Raw genomic sequence first — 27,304 nt, 5'->3', positions numbered from 1 at the left:
CTCGGTAGTCAGCTCCGGGTACCTGTCATGGTCCACTGGCTGGGTCGTGACAGTAAACCCGCTGTAACTCTGTGGTTATATAATCATGAAAAAATTTAATATTTGTAATCACGGATTAATGATTTTTGCGTGATTACGTATTTCATTTCTCCATTATACTCCACCCTCCACCATCCCACTTCTACCCTCACCCCACGCTACTACCCACTACCCCCACCCTCAACCCACAACCACCGACCCCTCCACCTCCACCACCCCCACCCACTACCCCCTCACCACCCCCAACACCTCCCCATAACCACTCACCCCACCCTATCACCCACTACCCCCACCCTTATCCCACAACCACCCACCCCTCCACCACCCACCCAATGACTATCCCACACACAACTTACTTATTTATTAAAATTCCTATTTTATCATTTACCTAAATTTTATTAATATTATATATATAAACTAATTTCTAATAAAGAATTAAAAAATATTTTAGTAAACTTAAGTACCATACACATATGTCAAACCAAACAAAACATAAATGTTACCATAGTGTACGGTAATGAACCCGCGGCAAACAACCATCCAAACAAGAGTGTATTATCAAAGCTATTAAACCGTAGCGTCACAGGTAAGAGAAGCATCTGGAATGCTCTGTAAACTTGTTCACCAAGATTTGTACAAACGAAAAAAGTTCCATTTCACACGATTTCACCTTGCAGTATTAATCGCAAGCTTCACAAATTTGATCAAATTCCAAATTAATAGGGTATGGAAAGAGGAAGTGGAAAATGGGGATCAATATCTCGTGGTATGATTCCTCTGCTTGCTCTTCATACAGTTAGCGAGTATTCCAGATTAGATAGGAAACCCCCTATTACTGCTTCACTTCTTGCTGCTAATACACTCATTTACTTGAGGCCCAAATTTCTTAATTATCTTCTCCCAACCACTGATCAAGTCTGGTTTAATCCTCACCTTATCTTTAAGGTAATCAATACCCCCCCCCCCCCCCCTTTTTTTTTGTGTCTTAATTGCGACCTTAATTGCGACTTTAACTGCTTGTTTGGATTGTTATTCTCTTGTTACTTTAAATATAATGTCTGCTTTAATTGTTACTTAAATTTTATTATATTATTTTATATGTTAATTCATAGTTATGTAAAGACAAAAATGGGCGAACTAGGTAACGACCGATCTAGTGTGGTCATCTTTTTTCATCTTGCTATCCTTTACCATACTTTTTTTTTTTTAATATATATATATATATATATATATATATAATAACCCTATCTGTGCCCCACTTTTTTTAATTTTTTATATAGTAACTCTATCCTGTATCCTATTTTTTAGTAACTCTATTTTTTATATAATAACTCTATCGTGTATTCTTTTTTTATAATAACTCTATCACTACTAGAAGTTACTATTTTTCCATTGAAAAATGTTCAGTGAATATTCCCACGGATATTTGATTTAATCGGTGGGAAAAGAGAAATTAGTAGTGTTTTCACACAGAAAAGTTAGGAAGTTTTCCAGCGTTTCGATGAGAATTTGTTTCCCACCAGGCGTCTTCTCAGTGAGTTGGTTCGATGGGAATGAGATAGGAAAATCATGTTTTATAATACAAATTTCCCACTGATTCGCGGTGGGATAAGCCTATGTTTCTAGTAGTGGTACCCTACTTTTTCTTATAGATTTATCCTTCAGATTGCTGTGTGGTATGGTATCCAAATGTTGTATTCATCAAAACAATTAAGTACAACACCACACAATATGATAAGTTATGAAGTGATCTGTAATAACCATCCAACCAAGCTGTAATTTTCAGGGATTACATATTCTATTGCATGATGCTATCTTCTTAGTAGAGGATTTTGAAGCCTAAGTTCCTATGACAATGATTTAGCAGCTCCACTAGAAATTTGGTCCATTTGCTTAAATGTTGTTTCTTCATATGTAACTGGAAGTTTGATTTTTGTTGTTTTTCTTCAGTTTAGTTGCTTTTGCTATGAACTTATGATGATATTCTGTCTCTAAATGTTAACTTGATGAGGGACATGATGTCTTTCCGGTTGTTTGATCACTGCAGAGAAGAACTGCTTTTTGATAAATGATACTCCGTCTGTCCCAACTTATGTGACACTCTTTCCTTTTTAGTCAGTCTTAAAAAGAATGATACTTTTCTATATTTAATAACAATTTAACTTTAAACTTACTCCCTCCGTTCAATTTTACTTAGCCCTTCATAGTAAAAATAGATTTTCCTTGTTACTTGTCCATTTTAGCATGCCACTATCATTAAAGAACTATATAAAGTAATAGTAGTCAAACAAGGCACAATTACCAAGGGTAATGTAGTAAAACAAACCCTTAATAAATAGTTTCTTAAAAGGAGTGCTAAGTCAACAAGGGCCAAGTAAAATGGAACGGGGGGGGGGGGGGGGGGGGGGCGTACCACTTTACCCTTAATGCAATAATTTATAGCCACACAAATGTCTATGGTTTGTTTTAGACCACAAGTTTAAAAAGTCTTCATTTTATTCTTAAACTCCGTGTCCATTCAAACACCTTCACATAAATGGGGACGGAGGGAGTAGCTTTATTTATTCTTATAATAAAATGAGCTTAGCATGGGTAAAGGTTTTCTTAAATACGGATGAACTTATACGGCTTCTATTGATTCCCTCTTCAGGTTACAAGTTCCTGCACTCTAGCTGTAAATCTCTCAATAGGGTTTTGCAGGGTACAAATAACAAGAGATCAAAAGTGTAATTAATTTGTTGCCTCTACATGAAGTTACTGGATATGTTGTGGTATCGTTGAATGTAATTCTGAGTTTTGTCTCCAGAGTGGACTCATGAATTTGTTCATAAAGTTAAAACCAATTCGAAGATATCAATAAGGATCTCACAACCTGTTTAGTGGGGTTGATTTATCACATTTCCATATTGCTGGTGCCCTTTGAGTAGATACTACTTCTTTGATGCGATACTAATAAGCAATATGTGCCACATTTAATCTATTTTCTAGAGCTTTAACTGTCATCAATAGTTTTTGGAGGTCAAATTTCAGACTATTATGCTGAATTTACTTTTGCTTTTACTGGTGCAGTACAAGGACCTCAAGCGATTCTTCCTGTCACCATTCTTCCACATCAATGAATCTCACCTGGTGTACAATATGCTTTCACTTTTGTGGAAGGGTATTCAGTTGGAGACATCTATGGGTAGTGCAGAGTTCACATCAATGGTTGCAACCTTAGTTTCTATGTCCCAAGGTGTCACACTGTTGCTTGCAAAATCACTTCTGATCTTCTTTGATTACGAGAGACCCTACTACAATGAATACTCGCTTGGGTTTTCTGGTGTCCTCTTTGCCATGAAAGTTGTGGCCAATGCACAATCAGATGAGTATACATATATACATGGACTTATGGTTCCAACTCGTTATGCTGCCTGGGCGGAACTTATTCTCATACAAATGTTTGTCCCTGGTGTCTCATTTCTTGGCCACCTGGGTGGAATACTAGCTGGCCTTCTGTATTTGCGATTAAAAGCATCATATTCAGGTCCGAATCCAGTTAGACAGTTGATGAGAGGTTTTAGCTATGCACTGAACTGGCCTTTAAGATTAGTGAAGAGCTTACTGCGTATCCGACCAAGAATTACTGGGAGAGGAACCACTGGTGGAAGGAATGCACGAGATACACTTCAAATGTGGAGATGTCAGGCATGTACGTTTGACAATTCAGGTAGGTTAAATGTTTGTGAAATGTGTGGCACAGGTCGTGCTGACGATGGACCATCATCCCCTGTTCCAACAAGTGAAATACATGATCTATCTTTGGAGGAATTACGGCGGAGGAGGATTGAAAGATTTGGTAGATAATAAGGAATATTGGATCAAGTGTAGATAGAAGTTTAGCGTGCTTTGATGTCATAATCTCATTCATGTAGATTGTAAAGACTCGAAAAATGGGATAAAGGGTATATTTTCCTTCACTTTTTTAATAGTGTGTATTGACCGTGTTCGCTAAGTTGATAGTTGCAGAAGGCCAAGAAATTGAGCTCGTTGCCTATCATTACTTGATTAGATACTTTGAAGCATGGATGTCATTTCATTTGCGAAATATATTTGCTGTGCTTTACCTTAATGTGTACTTTATCCTGACCTAAAACATGGTAATCTTTTAATCTTGCAACGTCCGTTCTCAACAATTTCATCGTGCATTTTCTCGTCTTCTTGACAACCCACAAGCAGAGTTGCTGCCTCTTCTACTCGGCCTACTCACCTTGTAGAAGTTCAGACTTTGATTCATATTTTAGAACTGATGAACCCAAATTAGAGTATCTCAAATGCGTGAAAGCAATATGCACGTTGAATGATGAAGTATTAAAGCCAAGCAGATTAAGTACAATCGAAGAAAGCCAGTAGATGTAATTCAAAACAGCGGAAGAAACCCAGTATATTGAATTTGGGAGAGACATCCATTGCAAAGAGGAAAAAGAACAATCCGAATGGAACTTGAGCATTAATAAATATTCTAGTTATTTGATAACATACACGGTGTTTGAATAATCTTACAACAATCTTCCTGGACGTCTGTAAATTGTTACAGAATTGACTGAAGGCTAGCAGCATTTCCTCAACGTTTTAGACCCAATTTAGTTCCTAATTTGCATTGGCCACACCTTCTTAGTCGATCACTAGAGCAAGGTTGTAGTGTGTTGTCTTTGTTACAACACCAATTATTAAAAGAAAAAGCATCAGCACATAGGAAGCAGAACCTTACATTACAAAGATCTTACTTCCATGGATGCACAACCTAGTATGGAGCCAGAAGCAGGCTCACACATGGGTCTGGTCTCCCTCCACCTTAAAGGTAAACTCAGTGGATTGCACACTCTAACTGTGCTCAACTTCACAATGCTAAACTTCCCAGTCCCAGTTTCCTCCCATCGCAGCACTCTTCCTCCCAAAACATAAATTTCATTTCTCAGTGCAACAAATCCATAATCAAAGACCTCTAGAGCCCGGGGATGGTCAGGTAGAGTCACAGGAGGTACCAAACCTCTATGGTGCCACTCCCCGTTCTGCACATCCCTAGTTTTAATGGAGCTCCCACCCCAATCTACAACTGTGCATATCTGACCACCATCAAGCACCTGAATTCCCAAATGCATAGCCCTTGAAAATGGCCAAATATCATTTACATGCAGCCACGTTTCATCGGACAGATCAAAAACAACAGACGTCTCCTGCTCTAGTAGCCCAACAAGGTCTGTTAGAACATAGAATTTACCATCGTACGGTAGGCCTATGCAGTCCAGCTGGGGACTTGGCAGGGGTGGCAAGTCTTCCCACCTGCAAAATTTGAAGATATTAATAAAAATGGTACTGGATAAAATATCTTAGGGACTGTCAAATGAGATATTAGACCATCCTTTTGCTTCAAAAACTAAAAAAGAATAAAAGTTAGAAGCAGAAATGATAAATTAACAGGAAGACACATAGGTTTCTAAAAACTACGATCCCTATGGCAAATGTAGTCAAAGCATCAATAATTCATTTATACTGGAGTAGACTTTTTTTTCTTCTCTTTTGATAAAGTTGATGTAGAGAGTAATACTACTTATAAAAGCTCCATTGATCGAGCATTTACGCGGTTTTAGAGTTCATGTTCCCATATCACCCTCATACTTTTAACTTTCTCCTTATTTTTCTTTTAAATTTGGAAGTGTTTTTCATTTCATAACTATTGTATTCGTTGTATATGCCTCTTAAAGCTTTTCTAATAAAGTTTATTGCTGCTTAATAGTTTAATTTAGAGATATAATGAAAATGGAGAAGAAATCTGGAGGCAGATGATTGACACCAGATATGGTAGAGAAGGCTCTTAGGCACCTACCTCGTGCAATATCTCTGCCTTCAAAAACTGGAGTATGGGAGCAAATAAACAGATTATGGCCTGAATTTCAGAAGCTCATTTCATTAAAGGTTGGAAACAGAAGCAGAATCAGGTTTTGGACAGATGTTTGGCTGGGTGATGAGAACTGACGAATAAATTTCCTATACAGTATAGTTTAACCAGGGATAAACAGTCTACAGCAGCAGAGTGTCATGTAGGGGAAGAAGGGAGTTTCAATTTCAGGAGAAACTTTAATGATTGAGAAACTAATGAAATTGGTCAACTTTTGCATTTGTTGGAACATCTGATCCTGGATGCTAGTGAGTTGGATTCTCAGGTTTGGGTAGCTGAAAATGGTGGCAGATTTTCCGTAAAGAGCTGTTATAGTATACTGCAGAAACAAATAGGCCACTGCGGTATGACTTGGCCATGGAAGATGTTGTGGAAATCACGAGCACCTCCAAAAATAGCTTGTTTTGGCCAGCTCGAAATGCCTGTTTAACTCAAAGTAGGTTGCAGAGAAGGGAAATTCCTTTGTGCAGTAGATGTTTTTCTGTGAAAATTATCAGGAATGCAGAACATCTTTTTTTTTTTTTTTGCATTGTAATCAAACAAAGCAGATATGGGATCTATACCTAACTCTGAGCGGTATGCAATGGGTGATGCCAAAGAGTGTGAAAGATCTATTGATTTGTTGGCAGAATCAGAAAGTCAGGAAGAATATAAAGCAAATCTGGAAAGTGATACCTCTTTGCATCTTGTGGACCATTTGGTTGGAAAGGAATATGAGATGTTTTGAGAATCAGAATAATCATTTAGCTAGTGTTAAGAATAGATGTCTTCCAAAACCTTTCTTTTGTTGTAGGGGAAGTATTGCAGAAGATTTAGACCAGTACATGGATTTTATAGAAGTTTTGAGAATGTAGTAGTTGCAGCTGTGCTGTAATTTGTATGCTTTTAGTACCTTCTTGAATCTTTATTTATGAAATTTACTTGACCTTATCCAAAAACAATAAAAATGGAAGTACAGTTTCTCTTAAAAATAGCGTCCGATTCAGTTTGTGATTGTGTTTGAAAGATTTAAGACTGACTTTTGAAGCTTGTGGTCTTCAACATGCCATGAGGTTTCTATGGCTAGGGTAAAATGGGAAGTTTAAAGTTAAACTGTTCCCAAATATGAAAATCTGTCATTTTAAACTGTTTCCACATATGAAAATCTTCATTCTTTTTTTAATAGATTAATAAGGAAATAGTGCTACATAAAATGGAACATATAACGTAATTGCTACGAAATATGAAATTGGAAAGCAAATAAAGAAAAGAAATTCTACCATATATAAACTGTGACCTTAAAAAGTTGCAAAATTAAGTTTCTGTAAACGAAAAATATAAGTTACATGGTTAATCCCATGGAAAATAATTTGGCAAAGAAAGCATAATGGAGCAATGTAGATTCATTTTGACTTAAAATTTGAATTCTCAAAATTGGTACCATATCAGGATTTTTCCGGGAGGGGAAGCTGAGGGAGATATGATAGAAAACGCTCGGCACATTTAGATTAACACTCAATTGGGACAATGTCAAAAATCAGGACGGATCATCAACAACAACATAGAAGGCTCACTCCCTCTCTATACAAGTTCCCACAACACCCACAGTTTCCTCTTTCATCCAATAGTCGTGTACTATTTCCTATTTACGACATATGTACACGTTATTAAAACCAAAAAAGTAGAACATTCCCAAAATCTCTTTTCCTGTTCCTTTTTTTTTTCCTACAATTGCAACAGAGATACAACATATCTGATATTTAAGGTAGTCACTTCAGTATCTTCTTCTGCTTGTAGCAGTAGTTTAAGTACCAAAAAGGGAAACTTATGATTGTGAGTGGATTTTTGCAGTTACATTCTTATGAATGATCATATATTTTTTAAGGAAAGAGAAGAATTCACATGAATACATCCACTGGTTAATAAATGTTTTTTGTCCAAAGACTATAAAACGTCAGCCTCTTCTAATCCTGAAGCTAAAATAGATGAGATCAGCAGGGATGGAACTTCAACTTCAGAAGATTATTAAATGATTCGGAAATTAATAGAGTTTCTGAAATGTTGAAGCACATGAGCTGTTTCAAGGCACAACAAATACTGAAGATTCATTGATACAGGATGGACTCACAATAAGGCACTCACGGTCTTCGTAAAATAAAAAAAATTAAGGTACTTACAGTGAAGCCAGCCTACTCTTTAATCTCTAGCAACAGGAAGGTGTGCAACAACTGGCCTTAGAGGCAGATCTTGAAAATCAAAGCTCCTTCCAAAGTAGTTTGTTTTGTATGGTTGGTGGCTAGGTTACAGGAAAACTTAAGGAAAAGAAGAACTTATATGAGCCCCAGGTGTTACTTATGCTATGCAGAGTCAGAGAATAATAGTCTTCTATTTTCCTAATGTGGAGTCACTACTCAGCTATGGCAACTATTTCTCAGCATGGTTAGACTTGGGCTAAATCCACAGCTGACTTTTTGAGATGTTGGTATAATCAGGTAGGCAGTGTAAGACAGAAGAATTGGTGGAATTTGATCCCAGCTTGCATTTGGTGATAGCTGGAAGGAAAGGAATCTAGGTGTTAACTTGCTACTCTGGAGAAGTGGATGAAAGCAGCCTCTTCCTCTCAAAATGCCTGGTAGGATGTTTCAACGATCCCTTTAATCGAATTCCCAAAGCTGACACAATCCAAACTTGGTTCATCAAGAGATGGCAAGTAACCACTGGTCTTCGAGTTTCCCCGATATCACACAACACCTTCCTCTTTGAGCTTCCATCTAGGCAAGAAGCAGCAAGAGTCAAAGCAGGGGACTGGTTCTGGAATGGGAGACATCTGAAGCTTGACTGGTGGACTCCGGAATCTGGGTTAGAGCCGGTGAAGATGGATTCGGGTAAAAAATGGACCAAAGCCTTTGGGCTCCCTCTAAACGGCTGGACTATGAGATCCTTTAAGTCTATTGGTGACGCTTGCGGCGGATTCATAGGGATAGATGAGGATACAAAAGACAGATCTCACTTTTTTTGGGCTCGAATTTGTGTGGAAAATAATCTGCAAGAAACACCAAAAGAGGTCAGTTTGGAGATTGGGAAATTGAGGTTCAAAATCTCAATCTTGGAGGACCATCTCATTCAGATTATCTCCGACCTCCGGAATGAAGAAAGAAGAAAGGAAGGAAACGCCGGAAAAGGGATCGAGGAAGCCTCTACGAGCCAAGCGGTGAATACTCTGGTTTATCCGCTGGTCAATAACCAGAAATCCAGTCACAATGGCAGCTTTAATTCAAAAATCTGGCAAGGGCACGTGCCACCTAAAGTTGGGCCTCAGATTCAGAATAAAAATGCAACAGCTAATTTGGGCCAACATCTTGGGCAATCTTATTACAAAAGAGGCCCAAACCCTAAGCCCAAGCCACAAAAGAAAAGAAAAGCCTCTAAAACTAATTGGAGGGCCAGGGGACCACTTATCGATCCTTGTCAACAAAAGATTAGCCCTTTCAATCATACGAACTATTTTGACCCTCTGTCAGTGGAAATTGAAGCCTCAGAAGCAACAATTATCCATCACTTGGATACTACATGCGATTTCTCAGAAGCTGATGATGAAGCAGAAATTCCACACATGTTAATCCCGAGATACCTGCCTGAGTTTGAAGTAGAGCAAGTATGTAGCACAGATATTGACCTCTCCTCATATGATACTCTTTCTCTTCCATGGCACAACGAACAATTAGGAGGTTCTTTCCAGATCAACAGTCCAGCAGTGATTGATACCTCAAGATGGGCTAAAGGAGTTTTAATGAGGGCATGCAAGGTCTTTGGGGTTAACGCAGTGGGTTTTGAACATGAATTACTGGGCATGGTTCTTCGAATGGATCAGAAACGGCAAGAACAGATTCAGGAAAAAGGGAAAAAGAAACCGGGGAAGACAAGGCAATCCTTGGAATTGGGTAGACTCAAGTGGGACATGAACTCAGATGGGAAAAGAACAGAGGAGAGGGACAGGTACTACAAGTCCAACTCCAGATGAAGATCAAAGTTCTAAGTTGGAATGTACGGGGTCTCAACGAGACAAGTAGGAGAACCACTGTGAAATCTCTAATCCAAAAATGGAAAGCCGATATTGTTTGTCTCCAAGAAACAAAAATTGAAGATCGGTCAATAAGCTGGATTAGGCAAATTTGTGGTAACAATTGGGTGGAATGGGTTGAACTCCAATCTTCGGGCAGAAGTGGGGGAATTATAGTTATGTGGGACAAAAGGCAATGGTCAATTAGGGAGGTTCAGAGAGGATGCTATACTATTTCTTGCATGCTAGAAAGCACTCAAGAGGAATTTAGGTGGTGCTTTACAGGTGTGTATGGTCCCCATTCCAATATTGAAAGGGAATTATTATGGCATGAATTGGCTGCAATAAGAGGTTTGTGGGACGAACAGTGGGTTATAGGAGGTGATCTTAATGTATGTAGATTTGAAAGTGAAAGATTCAATTGCACAAGGAGATCAAGAGCAATGGACACCTTCAGTTTCACTCTACAAGATTTGGGCATCATAGACTTACCTCTACAAGGTGCTAAATACACTTGGTTCAGAGGTGAAGATTCTCTTCAAGCTTCCAGAATAGATAGATTTCTAATTTCGCCTGAATGGAATGACAACTTTCGAGCTATAAAGCAGTTAGCCCTTCCAAGGGTTCTTTCAGATCATAGACCAATTATTCTGGAGTGTGGAGATTGGGACTCAAATCCATCTTACTTCAAATTTGAGAACATGTGGCTAAAAGTTGAAGGCTTTCTGGAGAAGATCAAAGAATGGTGGCAAGGTTACTCTATTAGAGGCAGCCCGGACTTCATTCTCATGCAGAAGCTCAGAAACCTGAAGAAAGATATTACTAGCTGGAACAAAGAAAATTTTGGGATGCTGGAAGTTCAAAAGGGCAGACTTGTAGACAATTTAGCAATCCTAGAGCAATCAGTAGAAGGCAGATACATGACACAAGTTGAAAAAGAGAGATCACTTCATCTCAAACTTAGGTTGCAGGAAATAGCTAAAATTGAGGAGATCTCTTGGAGGCAAAAGTCCAGATGTTTATGGCTTAAAGAAGGGGATAGGAATACCAAATTCTTTCAAAGAGTAGCAAACTCTCAGAGAAGGATTAACCATATTGACAAGCTGCTGATTGGGGATGAAGTATGTGATAATAAAGATGATATCAAAGCTGAAATTCTAAGGTTTTATCAAGATCTGTACACAGAAGAAGAGCAATGGAGACCTGAAGTAAGATTTGATAGCCTTAACTTCTTAACACAAGCAGAGAAAATTTGGCTAGAGAGGAATTTTGAAGAAGAAGAGGTTAAAGCTGCTATCTTTTCTTGTGCCCCGGATAAAAGCCCAGGACCAGATGGTTACACAATGGCTTTTTACCATAGTACATGGGATTTCATTAAAGCAGATATTATGGGAGCTCTCAATCATTTTCATCAGCAGTGTCACATGGTCAAATCCAGCAATGCCTCATTCATCACTCTAATCCCTAAGAAGAAAGGAGCTCAGAATCTCAAAGACTTCAGGCCCATTAGTCTGATCGGTAGTGTCTACAAGATACTGGCCAAAGTATTAGCTGAAAGACTTAAAACAGTGATCTAGAAGCTTGTGTCAGGGGAACAAAATGCTTTCTTGAAAAATAGACAGATTACAGATGCTTCCTTAATTGCCAATGAATTGCTTGATGGAAGGCTCAAAAGTGGACTCCCTGGGGTGATGTGCAAGCTGGATGTGGAGAAGGCATTTGATAAAGTTAACTGGTCCTACTTGTTGTCCTTATTGAGTCAACTGGGATTTGGGAGCAAGAGGATCAAATGGATTAAATTTAGCCTCACCACTGTCAAGTACTCTATATTGGTTAACAGGGCACCAGTTGGTTTTTTTTTCCCCCTCAGAAAGGAATAAGACAAGGGGACCCTCTTTCCCCTTTCTTATTCTTACTAGCAATGGAAGGTCTGAGTAAGATGTTGGATAAAGCAATTCTCAATCACTGGATTGAAGGGTTCAAGGTGCAAAGCAGGCCAAATCACTCTATCAGTGTCTCTCATCTGCTGTATGCAGATGACACTTTAATATTTTGTGGGGCAGAAAAGATCCAAGTGCAATATCTAAACTTAACTATCATGCTATTTGAAATCGTCTCGGGTCTCCATATCAATATGTTGAAGAGTAAGATTTATCCGGTGAATGCAGTGCCTAATCTGGATGAATTGGCAGATATAATGGCGTGTGAAATAGGCTCCTTTCCAACAACTTATCTAGGTCTGCCTCTAGGAGCAAAATTCAAAGCAGAAGAAGTATGGAATGGAGTTATAGAAAAGATGGAGAAAAGGCTAGGGAACTCGAAAATGCAGTACTTATCCATGGGAGGAAGATTAACACTCACTAATAGTGTTTTAGACAGCATCCCTACATATATGATGTCCCTTATACCAATGCCTTCTGAGGTGTTGAGTAAACTGGATAAACTGAGGAGAAACTTTCTTTGGGAAGGGAACAGTGAGGAGCATAAATTTCATTTAGTTAAATGGGAAAAAGTGATACTGCCTAAGGATCAAGGAGGATTGGGCATAAGAGATTTAAGCAAACACAGCAAGAGTCTACTTTTGAAATGGTGGTGGAGATTCAACCAAGGAACATCAACTTTATGGAAAGAGATGGTCAGTGCCAAATATGGGAGACAAGATAATTGGTGCACCAAGAAAACCAGAGCTCCACATGGAGTGGGGCCTTGGAAACACATTAACAATTTGAAGGATGAATTCTTCCAAGATGTGTCTTTCAGGATTGGGAATGGTAACAAGGTTAAATTCTGGAAAGAGAGGTGGTTGCTCAATCTTCCATTGAAAGAGTCTCATCCTAGGCTTATCTTAATAGCTACTGATCCGGATGCAACAGTCGCAAACAATAGAGAAGGCAACATTTGGGACTTAAACTTCAGAAGGAATTTGCAAGATTGGGAGTTAGGTGAGCTCACTAATTTGTACAGTCTGCTAGAAGGTTGCTCAGTAAATCCTCACCTCCCAGACAGTCTCAAATGGAATGGTTCAAGCAAAGGATCCTACACAGTCAAGGAAGGCTACAGCAGACTTAACATGAAAAATGCTTTAACTGACCATTGGCCTTGGAAACTGGTCTGGAAGACTAATCTCCCTCCAAAAGTCAAATGTTTCATTTGGACAGCTCTTCTAAATGGTACTCTCACTAAAGACAATCTCAAGAAGAAGGGTATTCAGATAGCTAGTAGATGCTTCATGTGCCACCTTACAGATGAGACAGTGAATCACTTGTTCTTACATTGCCCTGTGGCAACAAACATTTGGTCCATGTATTGTGCAGTTTTTGGTATTAGCTGGTCAACACCACTCACCCTAAAAGAAACAGTTGCTAGTTGGAGCCTATGGAAAGTGGATAGATCCATCGAGAAAATCTGGCAAATGGTACCAGCCTGTATATTTTGGTGTATTTGGATGGAAAGAAACAGCAGGTGTCATGAAGGGATTTCAACTCCTAACTGCTCCCTGAGATCTAAAAGCTTACTGTATCTTTTTAGCTGGAGCAATCTTTTTTTTTTTTGAAAATGTAACATTGGTATGTATTGACTTGATCAGTGCATAGTTTGCACTGGAACCATATTTACAGCAAAAGTGAGAAAGCTGATCCAAAACTCTGAAAATCTAACAAGAGCCTAGGATTTCAATTATGGATTCCGTCTCCTCAAGGTAAATCTGTTTGCACCAAAAACAAAAAAGTTTGACGCAATTTAGCTTGATCTTTTGTACATCACTACTACTGTCTTCAAAGCACCGTGAATTTCTCTCTTTCCAAATTGTCCACCAAATGCAAGCTGGGACAATCCTCCATCTATCTCTATCTGAGGCTCCTATTCCTGCCTCCTCCCAAATATGGAGTAGATTAGTAATCCTATTTGGCATTACCCAGACAATGCCCCTGAGATTCACAAAGATCCTCCAAAGCTGTATTGTGATCCGACAATGTAAAAATAGATGGCCGACTGTCTCACCCTCTTCACCACACAAGTAACATCCGGAACAAAGAGAGAATTTTCTCTTTTTTAGGTTTTCTTGAGTCAGTACTGCTTCCCTTGCCAACAACCATGTGAAACATGCAACTTTGAATGGTACCTTCACTTTCCAAATGTGCTTCCAAGGCCAAAGTTGCACCTGCTGGTTACTCTGGTTCAAAAATTTGTATGTTGTGCTCACTTTGTAAATGCCTTTGCTGTCTTCTTTCCACCACAATTTATCTGCACCTTCTTGTGTGCCTTTAAACTCTTCTAGTAGCCTAAAAAACTCTATCAATGTGTTGATTTCCCAGTCATTGAAGTTTCTCCTGAACTGAAGGTTCCATCCATGATTGTCCCATATCTCAGCTACTTTCTTGTGTTGGTTTACTGCCAGCCCATGAATGACAGGAAATAATTCCTTTAGACTAGTGTTTCCCAACCATTTGTCCTCCCAAAAAGAAGTTTTGTGGCCATTACTCACCTTAATGGTGGAATGGTTCCACAGGAAAGGCCAAAGAGCTCTGATGGATCTCCACAGACCAACACCATAAGGAGTGTGCACCTCCTTGGTCATCCACTTGTTTTCTTCCCCATATTTTGCTTTGATCATTCTTCCCCAGTATGGTTGAGGTGTATGTGAGTACCTCCATAACCATTTAAGTCTTAAAGCTTTGCTCTGCAGCTTTTGCAGCTTTAAATTCCTGATACCTAGTCCTCCCTGCTTCTTCCACGGTAGAACATTAGCCCACTTGACTAAATGGAAAACCTTTTTATCTTGATCACCCTTCCAGAGAAAGTCCCTCCTGATCTTGTCTAGTCTTTCAATCACTCCAACAGGGATGGGAAAAACAGACATCATATAGGTAGGGAGTGCATCCAGAACTGAATTTATAAGTGTGACTCTGCCCCCTAGAGATATATATTGTGACTTCCACCTGGATAACTTCTTCTCACATTTTTCAATCACAGGGTTCCAAATATTCAAGGACTTTGATTTGGCTCCTAAAAGCATACCCAAGTAAGTAGTTGGCAGTTCCCCTACTTCTCCACCTAAAATCCTGGTCAATTCCTCCATATTATTCACACCATTAATTGGATATATGTGACTCTTTCTCCAATTAATGTGTAACCCAGAAATCCCTTCAAACAGTACCAGAATTACTCTCAAAATCTTCAGTTGCTCTTCATCAGCATCACAAAAGATTAGGGTGTCATCTGCATACTGTAGATGAGTGATTTCCATGTTGGCATTTACATTTGCACTTGTGGCAACCTCAAAACCTTTGATCCAGTCATTTGTTCTTGCCACTTTGATCATATTATTCAAGCCCTCCATGACCAGTTTAAACAAAAAAGGAGACAAAGGATCTTTCCCCTGTAAATGATGCAATTTCCCTTTTAGATTTCATTAGTTCCCTCTCAATGGCTTAACAGCCTTGATTTTTGCTATAGGTTTTAACTCCCAGATCTTACTCTTTTTTTTTTTTTTTTGTTCTGGAGTTATCACCTACTTTTTTCTCTGTAACTTTCTTGAATCTACTTGATGCTTTTCAATACAACCACTTACTTCATCAAAAAAAAAAAAAAGGGGGAATCTAGGTGTTTTGAAGATAGATTCAGTTCTATTAAAGAGGATAAAAATGAATTTTGTACTGCTTTTTCAGTTTTGATGTAAAGAAAATTATGTAAATGATGATGAATCCGTACTAGACATTATAGTGTCCTTCTAAGAAGAACAGGACATGTTTTTGCACTCAGCCTCTAGTTCAAATTAAGGTGATACTTGCTGAGAATTGTCAAAATCAGAAAACAGCTGACCTAAAAAGGATCTAAAAGTAGTAACTTCAACAGAGGATGAGCACCACTTGACCAAAATGCAAATGAAAAATATGGTGAAACAGAAACTGAAATGAAAAACTAAGTTAATGAAAAATGCAGAAACAAGTGAAGAAGATAAGTACAGTCTGGTTCACAAATCATTTTCTGTGTACTTGCGATTCCATTTTGAGATCTAACATTCCTTGGTTGAAAACAGGGTACTCTGCTCAAGACTAAAAGGATTGAATTTCAACAGCTCTATCCGCACAAACAGGTATTCTTGGGAAACTTGTGGACCAAATGATAGCATGATAAACAACTTAACTACCCTTATCTAAGCTTAGTTCTGTATTCAAAAAGCCACATTTTCTTTTATTCTTAAAATGCTTAAGGGAACGCTAGTTCATCAAAATGTGAAGAAGCAAGACAAATATAACATAAGTTTCTAAAAACATACTTGTCTGTCAGAGGATCATAAACTTCAGCAAGAGCAAGCCCTCCTCCCGATGATGAGTTGCGCCCTCCAGCTACATAAACCTTACCAGAGACAACACTGCAGGCGAAGTGAGAACGTGGTGTTCTCATACTTGCAACTTTTCTCCACTCTTTGATAAAAGGATCAAACTGGAAAACTTCATTTGTCGTCAGGGCTCTGTGATGAGGAAATATTGGACCACGTTCCCCATATGTGCCGCCAATCACAAGAAATTTATTCAAGACACAGACGCATGAGAAACCAATATGCTCTTGTTCAGGGTGGCTCATGGTTATCCTAGGCAGAGGGTGCCACCTATCAGCTTCAGGATCATAAGCAATCCACTGATTCCCAGATCCTTCAGTCAGAACAAACAACCAGTTGTCGCACCATCCTTCTCTAGCTCTGAAATTGGAATATTCTGCACTGTGGAATAGCCTCCTCCATCGTTTACATACTGTTTCAAGAATACCATGATATCCATGTGATATCATCGCTAGACATCTCAATGCCAAATCATCTGGTAGTCCAGGTATTATCGGTTGATGAATTGTCTCCCTATAGTAAATTTACGTCATCAATGAATCAGAGTATGAAATAGAAATGAAATACAATGCGGATGCAGAGTTCAGGATTCGAAATTTTTACATCAGAACGCGAGATGCAGTTTGGCAGTGTCATTAGCATTGGACCCCATGTAAGTATTAGCATTTAAGATGATTTGCAGAAAAAGGTCTACAAGGTGAAGGAGTCACTTTTCGGCTTAGAGAACTCATAACGAGGGGCAGAATAGAGGAAAAAGGACAGCAATAAAGTACTGCAGTCCAAAGTACTATAAAGAACAACTTTTCCTTTTGAAAAAATTGAAGAAGAAGAAGAAGAAAGAAGTGACTGAAAAGCACAGACAAAAATAAAGATGGGTTATAGCAAAAAAGGAGCTCCAGGAGCTACTTCAAGCCAACAATTTATCTTGAAGAAACAATTATTGATTTTTGTAATGTATGATCTTCGATTCATTCCAATAGCTTCTACTGTTTCACGAAAACAGAAATTTCGAGCAAACCTCAGTTGTCAGTAAGGAGCTTAGAACAAATACCGCATTTTCCATACAAGAGAGAATCTAAGGGTGTGTTTGGTACGGAGTTCCAATTTTCCCATGTTTGGTAGGTCAAAATGTTTTGGAAAACATTTTCTTAGGAAACAAGTTCTTTAAAAATGAGGAAAATGACTTCCCTAATGGAGGTAGCGAAAACAAGTTTCATAAGTGACATTTCCATATTCATTTTCTCTTCTCCACCCACCGAACCCCCACACCTTGACCATCCCACCCCCCGCCACCCTTGAACCCCCACTCCCCACCCCACCCCCATAGTGTTTTGCTAGATTACACATAAATGTTTTGAGATAATTTTCTTGATTGCTTACCAAACACTAGAAAACAAGTAAGAAACCACTTGTTTTCCAAGAAAACATTTTCCACCATACCAAACACACCCTAAAACATAAATTCAGATAATAAAGTACCCAACTTTCATTTCATGCACCAAAACATAAACACCCACAACAGATAAAATGACAATCAATCAAATGAATTTCAGATATCTCTATCTTTCTTTGACACCAATAAGTGTAGACCTATTTTAATAATCTTAGCAAGACTATCCTTTACTACCAAAAAAAAAAAACAAGATTGTATGGAAAAATCAGAGCTCTAAAAAACAAATACAAAGTGATCATATGAACAAAACTTGCTTACATTAATAAGGCCATAGGCTGTTGATGTAATATATCCAAGGTGAAACTCATAAGCATAACACACTCAAGCGAGAAGAACGAGGTTTGATTTTGCTGGTGGTTTTATTTATTATTATAGAAAATAGAAAGGAAAGAGGGGCATTTAATGATAGGTGATATTTTAGTTTTAAAATTGATTCAAGTTTTAATTGTTGAGCAGAGGTGATTAAATTTGATTAGTAATTAAGAGGCTTTGAGTTTGTCTAATAGTTTCATTTTTGACACTTTAGCTCTTTATTTTATTTTTAATACTTTACCCTCAAGTTTTATTTTTAATACTTTGATCCTAAACTTTACTTTTAACACTTTGCTCCAAAGTTTTTATTTTTAACACTTTGACCCAATCACTATAAACCCTAAAATACAAAAATCGGGAAAAACAAAATCCTCTTCAGCGCCGTTTCCTCCATTTTTGTTCTTCCCATCTGTTCTTCGTGCTGCTTTCTTCTTCTTCTTCTTCTCCTCCTCCTTCTTCTTCTTTATCCGCCATTGCTCAAGAAAAAAAAAATCATCTGATTTTACAATTTTTTGATTGAATGTCATTGGTGTAGCACTGGCATTACTTCATAAGTGTTTTCGGGTCCATTGGTAAGTTAAACAATATTGTTTCTTTCAATTGTTCATCTGGGTATAGTTGCCTTATTTGCTGATTTTCCCAGATTCGTAGTTACAGCAGTATAGTTGTTGCAACAAGTTCTAAAGCTGCTGTGTAAGAGCTTCTGAACTTTTTGCATCAGCTGTTGTAGTCCTAGTGTTTCTGCAAGAGTTGTTGATAAATTATGAAGTTGTTGCAACAGATTTACTAATCTGTTGCAACAATTACAAAAAATGTGAATAAATAATTTACAACAGCTGTTGTACTTTATGCAATAACTGTGAAATCTGTTGGAGAGCTCCTACTCTTTCCAACAACTGAGTTACTTGTTGCAATAAGTATGATACTTGCTGCATCAATTACAGCAGCTGTTAGACATATTTTACAGTTGTTGGATGAAACAGAGACTGAAGCTGTCTCCAACAAATAAGTGAGTTGTTGCAACTAGTAACCTACTTGTTGCAACAAGTATGTTATTTGTTTCAATAAGTCACTTAGTTGTTGCATTTTGTTATGAAAGAGACAAAAACTGAAGCTGTCTCCAACAAGTAATCAAGTAGTTGGAACAGGTTATGATGTGTGACATCATCATCAATCTCGCACAACACCCCCGATGCGAGCTTCCATTTCATCCATCCCGCTCCAATACAATGTGTGACATCGTCATCAATCTCGCCAGTCCCTTGGATGATCGACCCCAGGTACTTGAAACTTTCTTTCTTCTAGATGACTTAAGTATCCAGCTGCACGTCCCCGTCCTCTACCTGTCTCACATCACTGAACTTGCACTCTAAGTACTCTGTCTTAGTCCTGCTCAACTTGAAACCCTTCGACTCCAGAGTCTATGCCAAACCTCCAGTCTCGTGTTAACACCGCTCCGCGACTCGTCAATAAGCACAATGTCATCTGCAAACAACATGCACCACGGTATCTCTCATTGAATGTGGCTTGTCAGAGCATCCATTGCCACAACAACAGAAACGGGCTAAGCGCGGACCCTGGTGCAGGCCCATCGTGATTGGAAAGTGTTCCGAGCCACCTCCAACCGTCCTCACTCAGGTCTTGGCTCTATCATACATGTTCTTAATCGCTCTAATGTATGCTACAGGAACACCTCTGGCTTCCAGACATCTCCACAGCACCTTTCTTGGGACTTTGTCGTAAGCCTTCTCAAGGTCAACAAACACCATGTGCAAGTCAGTCTTTTTGTCCCTATACTGCTCCACCAACCTCCTCACAAGGTGAATGGCTTCTGTAGTCGAACGCCCCGGTATGAATCCAAACTGGTTCTCCGAAATAGAAACTGACTTCCTCATCCTCGCTTCCACCACTCTCTCCCAAACTTTCATCGTATGGCTCAACAGCTTGATACCCCTATAGTTGTTGCAATTCTGGATATCCCCTTTGTTTTTATTCAACGGGATCATGGTGTATTATATATAAATATTTTTAAAATAATATTTTCTACTTTATCACCATATACAAGGGAGAATTTTCATTTTTTGTAATCCTCACATGAATTTTTTATCCTTTTTTTACCTTTACTTGAAATTTTTATGACTTTATAAATTGTCACACATTTTGGTAAATTTTAAGAGCTTTTAGGGCTTTTTTTATGCCACTGAAAAAGATGATGTCATGGAAAATGTTATAGTGGCCCCCACAAAGCATACTCATACATATTTGAGTTTTTTATGTGAAAATATTATTAAACTTGTTAAAATATATCATTGTTAAATACTTTAAAAATTTATCAAAAATGTAAATAATAGCCCTTCCGTGTCAATCGAAAAATGAATTCCGAAGTATGGCAGTTAATTAATCTAATTTTAAGTGCGCAAACTTTTAACATAATATTATCTAATAAACTACTATATTAAAAGAGGAACTATAAGATATTATTTATATATATATATATATATATATTCTAAAATGTTTGAAAAACAATGTATTTAAAGAAATATAATTTGATCTCGATGCAGTAATAATACTAGACAATTGCAAAAAGTATATTTTTTACATTTTTTACTATTAAAATATTTTGTAAAAAACATGATAATATATTTTATATAATTTAGGAGTAATAATTTTTTCATATTAAACTTAAATTTTTTGTCCTAAATTATATAACATATTAACTATCCGGTATTTTGCAAAATATTTTTTGGTAAAAAATAGGTTAGCCAATATGAGTTCAATTCAAAGAACTCAAATGAAATTGATTTAACATATAAAAAGCTCAATGTGGATCATTGGGGACTTAATCTCAAAAAATTAAAATTAGAAGAGCTTTCAATTATTGATTTTTTTCCTAAAAAAATCTTATATAAACTAAGAAAAATGTTTTCCGTTAACATACGTTTTTATACTTTGATATTTTAGAAGTCTTTCGAAAATGTCAAACTGATGTTACAAGAATAAAGAACCAAGAGCAGAAAAAATTTAAAAAATATCAAATAATTGAATTTTTAATGTCGGTTTGGGGCAAGTGACACTAGTATTTAGTAAATATCAGAAACTTAAGTAATCTTGCTGATTTTCCATAAAATGTTTTTTCCAAATGAGACACATCTTTAAATAGCAAATAAGAGACCGCCTTGTTCTGCATAACATCTATCTATATTATTTTAAAAGCATGAATATAAATGTCGGTTGACCAAAATATCCTTAAAGTATTGAACGACTTTTATACCCTTCAAAATAACTTTTTCAAATAAATAATTCTATTCGACGTTGGATATAATTGTCATATTAAATACCTATTAGAACTTTGAATTCAATCATAACGACACTATAACAAATGTAAAAGATTCATATCAGTAAAGGAAACCTTTTTAGGACTCTCAATTCAAGTAGGGTTGACTTTCTATATTAATTAATCGAATGTGATTGATCATAGGCAGGTTGGTACGTATAGAATTTGGTCATAATAATTGTACTAAATCCAAAGGAAGGAGCAAATTAGTTAGTTACAGAATTAGAAGTAAAATTTAGGTTAAAAAAGGAATTAGAAAAAAATACGAATTAGCCTAATTCTCTGTTTAATGATTTTTATAAATACCTTTCTTTGAATTCAGTTTAGTGAATTTTATAAATACCCTTACTAATATACTCTTTTATATAGTGAATTTTATAAATCTTTCTTTAATTAGCATAATATTTGTTGTTAGAGCATCAAACAAGTTCAATGACAAACACAAAATCTACGAGGTTGATATGTTTCATGGCTTCGAATTGCTACAAAAAAATTAAAATAAGGAGATAAACATAATTTCATAAATCACAAATGATTAGTGTTAAGAAGAGAAATACGGGTAAAAGTCTACGTAATTAATCCATTACAAATAATATATTTTATCGAGCTAACTAGCTATTTAAAGTGTCATGACACATTTTCCGTACAAAATATAAGAATTCAGGTGAGAATTACACATTGGTTAACTTGGCCAAAATTGATTGCCTTTTATGTAAAAAAGAAAATACAAAAATAATTTGTGTGATAAACTTTAGTTAAATTGGATGATTTTTATGTAACAAAAAATAATTTTGTGTGATAAACTTTAGTTAAGTTGGATGATTTTTATGTAACAAAAAATAATTTTGTGTGATAAACTTTAGTTAAGTTGGATGATTTTTATGTATGAAAGATAATATCGCTTCTTTTACTAAACACAGAAAAGCATTTTTTGTGTGGTAAACTTTAAGCTTGATGACTTTTATGTACAAAAAATTAAAAAGTGATTTTTGTATGATAAAATCAAAATTGGATGACTATTAGTTAGGATATAATTAGGGGAATCATCTGGATATGCTTAAATAAAATAGGAGAATAAGAAAAAAAATTATCTATCTAAAGTTGATTGATTATCTTTTGCATGTCAATAGATATAAATTTTTATGTTGAAGAAAATAAAACAGTTGAAATTATTTCTACGTATAAGCAGTTCATCATAAAAACTACCATGAAATAATAAAATTTTACGATGATGGGAGGACTTTTTTTTTGTTTAAATATTGTATCTTACATTTTTGATCAACTTAATTTTAAAAAAAATAAATTACTAAATATTCTTAACACCGTAAGATATTCTTATACTTTAATTTTGTTTAGTAACGGTATTCAACACTTTTATATTTGTAAATGACGATAAATAAATATGTGATCACTCAATCCTTAATATTAGATTATCCTAGTCGTAACATGTTTCTCATATGAGAAAAAAAAACAAAAAATATATAGCAGGAACATCTTCTTCAAAGAAGTATTAAGTGTATATAATCTTATATTACAGTAACATTTTTGTACCTCATAATCTATATATATATATATATATCTAATATTTTTTGAGGTGATTGAGGTTGACAGGGAATAATGTGTGAGACATGTTTATAGAGACTAGTGTATTTAAAATATGTGTTTGATTTACACTAGATTATTTTAGATAAAATTTTAACTTTTTTTATTTTAATCTTGTTATTCTTAAAAGATTTTAGGGAAAGTGATTTAGAGAAGGAAAATATGTCATTTTATTTAACTTATCTTAAAATTATTTACATTAAAGTAAGAATTCAGCTAAATACATGATTAAATAATCTTACAATTTATCCAGCAATTATAATTTCTTATCCTTGTATCAAATGATCCCCAAACATTCAAAATCTTACAAATGAAATTTATAACTCTCAATCAAAATTATAAATCTTCCATCTTCTATGTTAATTGTGGAATTTTGAAAGGGATCAAATTAAAGGTTTGTGTCTATTGCTTATTACATTAAAAAAAAAAAAACTTATTATTTTATTGAATTCAATTTAAAACTTTTGGATCAAAACATAATATGAATATATGTATAGAGATAACATGAATTTCTTAATTTTATTTTTAGAAATTCTTGTTCTCTACTTTTACTTATTTTTTTAATATTTATTTGATTATGTTCGAGAGAATAATAAGTTTTTTTTAAACAAATAACATACTGAAATTAGAATATATTATTAATTATATACATTGTTTTCTATTTAAAATTTAAATTTTACCTATATAATTTTGTTTTTAATAGAAGGGATTCTCAATATTGATTTTATTTGCATTGCTATTATTAGTAGAGGGGAGATACCTTGGGTCTATTCTGCAAAGCAGCGGGGAGATTGACGATGATGTCACACATCGTATTGGGGCAGGGTGGATGAAATGGAGGCTTGCTTCCGGAGTGCTATGTGACAAGAAGGTGCCACCAAAACTTAAGGGCAAGTTCTACAAAGTGGTGGTTAGACCGACTATGTTGTATGTGGCGGAGTGTTGGCCGGTTAAGATCTCTCACGTTCAAAAGATGAAAGTTGCCGAGATGAGAATGTTAAGATGAATGTGTGGCCACACCAGGAGTGACAAGATTAGGAATGAGCATATTCGGGATAAGGTGGGGGTGGCCTCGGTGGAAGATAAGATACGAGAAGAGAGATTGAGATGGTTTGGGCATGTGAAGAGGAGAGACACAGATGCCCCAGTGCGGAGGTGTGAGAGGTTGGCCATGGATGGTTTCAGACGAGGTAGGGTTAGATCGAAGAAGTATTGGGGAGAGGTAATTAGACACGACATGGCGCAACTACAGCTTACCGAGTACATGACCTTAGATATGAGGGTTTGGAGGACCCAAATTAGGGTAGAAGGCTAGTAGATAGTCTCGTTTTCCGTTCTTATTAGTAGTCGCATTATCGCAATATAATTTCTTCTGCTCAGATTTCTCCTATTATCTGTTATTTCCTGTGCTTTGATTATCCTGTGTTATCTGTGTCGCTTGCATTATTTCATTTCATATCGCTTTGATTCTCTTAACCTTATCTGACTTCTTTTTATGCTTTTATTGAGCCGAGGGTCTATCGGAAACAGCCGTCCTACCTTGGTAGGAGTAAGGTCTGCGTACACTCTACCCTCCCCAGACCTCACGATGTGCGATTTCACTAGTTTGTTGTTGTTGTTGCTATTATTAGTAGAGGCATGATTGACTTATTGAAAAAAAAAAACACCAAAGGATGTGTTGCAGCGGGCTGCTCTTCTCTTTATCAGAGGTTTCAGATTCGAGTCCTGGTTATGAAAAAGTCTTTGGTAGGACGCACATCCCTAAATGAGGTCCTACACTGCGCGAATCCGGTTATAATCGGGGCTCTAACATAGGTATTAGACATCGGCGGGAAACATAAAAAACTTATTGAAAACAGATTTTTTTTTTTTGAAAAAAACTATTGAAATGTTAAATTCCTACTAAAGTAGTATCATCGTCATCCTCATCAAGCAAACAAACAAACACTATCCATGGCGAGTATCAAAACTTTGCATTTGCTAAAACCAGCAAAAATTGTGACTGATTCTTTCTTCTTCAGTGTCACTAAAAATGGTATTTCCTCATTCCCACTGGCAACTAAGCCTAAGCATTCGACAACTCAGCGAAGTTACTCTGTGAAATCGAGTGTTTTAGAGCCTCCTGATATTCCTCGTTTGGCTTAAAAAGCTCAGATTTCACTAACCCCTCAAGAAGTAATTAATACCCATTTCATCTTTAAGTTTTTTGTTATTTCACTCACTTTTCAACAAGTAATTATGGCTTGTTTTATTGGGTCTTGATTTATTCGTATGCAGGTTGAAGAATTCGCTCCCAAAATTCAACAAGTTATAGATTGGTACCTCTCTTTCTCTGCATTTTTCTCAGTGGTTAATATTGAAAAAGAATTAAGATAGTGTTCAATGATTGAAAATTTGTTGACATTTTAATGTTCTTTAGTTATTTATGGATATTAAGATTATTAGGGTTATGTTTGTTAAAATTCTTCAAATTCAAGAGTTAATTAATATCTTGCTCTTAATTCAAGAGATTCCCTTCGATTATGTTGCTAGCGCAGTGCTGATTTCTTTTATGCTAAGTGCTTGATAAAATGGAAGTTGAGACACTGAGACATCAGAATTTCCATAAGTAATGTGAACAGAAATTTTATTGATTTGGAATGGGCATTGATTGAATGTTAAAGGTTTTATGTTTACTTATTTAATACCTTAGAGGCGTTGTTATTTACTTTTATTTCAGTTGAGTTAGCTATGCTAAAGATAGTAGAGTTATATCTTAAAATGTGTCGTTTTCTTTTCCCCACTTTGCCTAGGGGAGCAGGGTGGGGAACCGGGTAATTTGATGAGTTTTTGTCTAACTAATCATCTAAATTTGCCTTCAAGTTCCGAAAAACAACGTTCAGAGTTTTTATTTCAAGTCAGAATTCCAGCTGTGCTAGAACTTTAAATAGTGTGGAACCTTTGAAGCGTGCTTGAGGTATTCGTCCAAGAACTTGGTGGAAACTTTAAGTATTTGTCTGTCTAAGCTGACCGAAGGCTGAAAAAAGCCTCAATCGATAATTCCATATACTTTTAGTGTTGGTACTTTTTGTAATTTTTCTTATAGTGCATTATCTACTTTTAGTGTTGTGATGCCTTTTGCAGATATGTCAGGTAAGGCTGCGTACAATAGACCCTTGTGGTCCGGCCCTTCCCCGGACTCCACACATAGCGGGAGCTTAGTGCACCGGGCTGCCCTTTTTTTTATAGTGTTGTGATGCTCGCCTTCACTGGTGAAACAGGTTTGGACAACTTCAAGCAGTCGATCTGGAGAGTATCGAACCAGCAATAAGGGCAGGTGAATACTTCAGCTTCAACTTAATTGAATACTTCTCTTTGATTTTTTTTCTTTTAAAGTTCTATTGTAATTTATTTTCTTGAAGATAAGGTCATATGATTCTCGAAATGTTTTTTGCTTCATTTAGCATAAAAAATGAGAAAATGGTAAAAGAATGCCTGTCTTTTCATCTCTAACCATAAGCACCAAAACAGATTGGGGTGACCCGCCACCAGATATGCCATGCTAAAAGATTTCGTTGACTTATCCTTAGTGTCAGCCAATGGACACCCAACAATGACGAAATTTATCTCCTTGCAAATTGTAATGAACAACAATTAATGCCTTCCTCATCCTTTTGTTCTCTTCTCTCATGTTCTAGTTTACTAGTGTTAACATGGGACAGTATCTTTAGGATGGATTCCTGGAAGAAGCTAACCATGCTAAGGTTAACAAACAATAAATTAAACAGTCAAAGGTTACTGTTCTTTTTGCATCTGGATCTTTCTTAGATTTAAAAACCTTTTGAAAGTTGAAACAGATTGTAAGAATCGAAATATTTTGTTGGATTTTCTTTGATGACTTGGTTACTAATAACATGTAAGAGTGCAAGACTTTTGAACATCAAAACATTTGATGCAACATTAAATTTTATCCTTTTGGCAATTCTTTCCTGATCTGCAGATACTGAGGGAGATAATTTGTGCGACGACCTACCTGAAAAGTTTGAGAATAGGTAATCTTGTTATCCTCCGTCTACTTTCTTTTATGTTATTTTGGCCCTGCGGTGTTCAGAGCAAACAAATGATTCTTGTATGCATTTTCCTCTATTAGGGAAACATTGATTTCTGCTGTGCCAAGCTTGGAGGAGCCTTACATCAAATTTCCCAAAGTGTTGAATAAGGAGTGACATTATTTAGGTAATTTTCGTTTCACTTCCAGGGGAAGACCA

General features: G+C 36.5%; 2 protein-coding genes and 1 long non-coding RNA gene across 4 annotated transcripts; 2 read left to right on the top strand and 1 right to left on the bottom strand.

The window, feature by feature from the left end:
* The first annotated feature begins 549 nt into the window (after positions 1-549).
* Positions 550-4,007, top strand: LOC132619199 (rhomboid-like protein 14, mitochondrial). Of its 2 annotated transcripts, none has more exons than XM_060334154.1 (2): positions 550-805; positions 3,109-4,007. In XM_060334154.1, the coding sequence occupies exons 1-2, from the start codon at positions 644-646 to the stop codon at positions 3,883-3,885; spliced, it is 939 nt and encodes a 312-aa protein (XP_060190137.1). In that variant the 5' UTR covers positions 550-643; the 3' UTR covers positions 3,886-4,007. The 2 variants fall into 2 exon arrangements, with proteins under 2 accessions (XP_060190137.1, XP_060190136.1); XM_060334153.1 differs by having other exon boundaries at positions 623-984.
* Positions 4,008-4,487: 480 nt separating this feature from the next.
* On the bottom strand, positions 4,488-18,233 carry LOC132619198 (F-box/kelch-repeat protein At1g16250). Its single transcript, XM_060334152.1, has 3 exons — positions 18,068-18,233; positions 16,294-16,869; positions 4,488-5,361 (listed from the first exon to the last, which is right to left on the bottom strand). Exons 1-3 carry the CDS (start codon positions 18,121-18,123, stop codon positions 4,791-4,793), a joined length of 1,203 nt encoding a protein of 400 aa, XP_060190135.1. The 5' UTR covers positions 18,124-18,233; the 3' UTR covers positions 4,488-4,790.
* Positions 18,234-25,011: 6,778 nt separating this feature from the next.
* Positions 25,012-26,098, top strand: LOC132617563 (uncharacterized). Its single transcript, XR_009573769.1, has 3 exons — positions 25,012-25,232; positions 25,335-25,375; positions 25,959-26,098. It is a non-coding gene; the product is annotated as an uncharacterized LOC132617563 (long non-coding RNA).
* Positions 26,099-27,304: the final 1,206 nt, after the last annotated feature.

Source organism: Lycium barbarum, chromosome 11 (assembly GCF_019175385.1).
Source record: "Lycium barbarum isolate Lr01 chromosome 11, ASM1917538v2, whole genome shotgun sequence".
Taxonomy (NCBI): domain Eukaryota; kingdom Viridiplantae; phylum Streptophyta; class Magnoliopsida; order Solanales; family Solanaceae; genus Lycium; species Lycium barbarum.
This window is presented reverse-complemented; position numbering and strand designations above follow the sequence as displayed.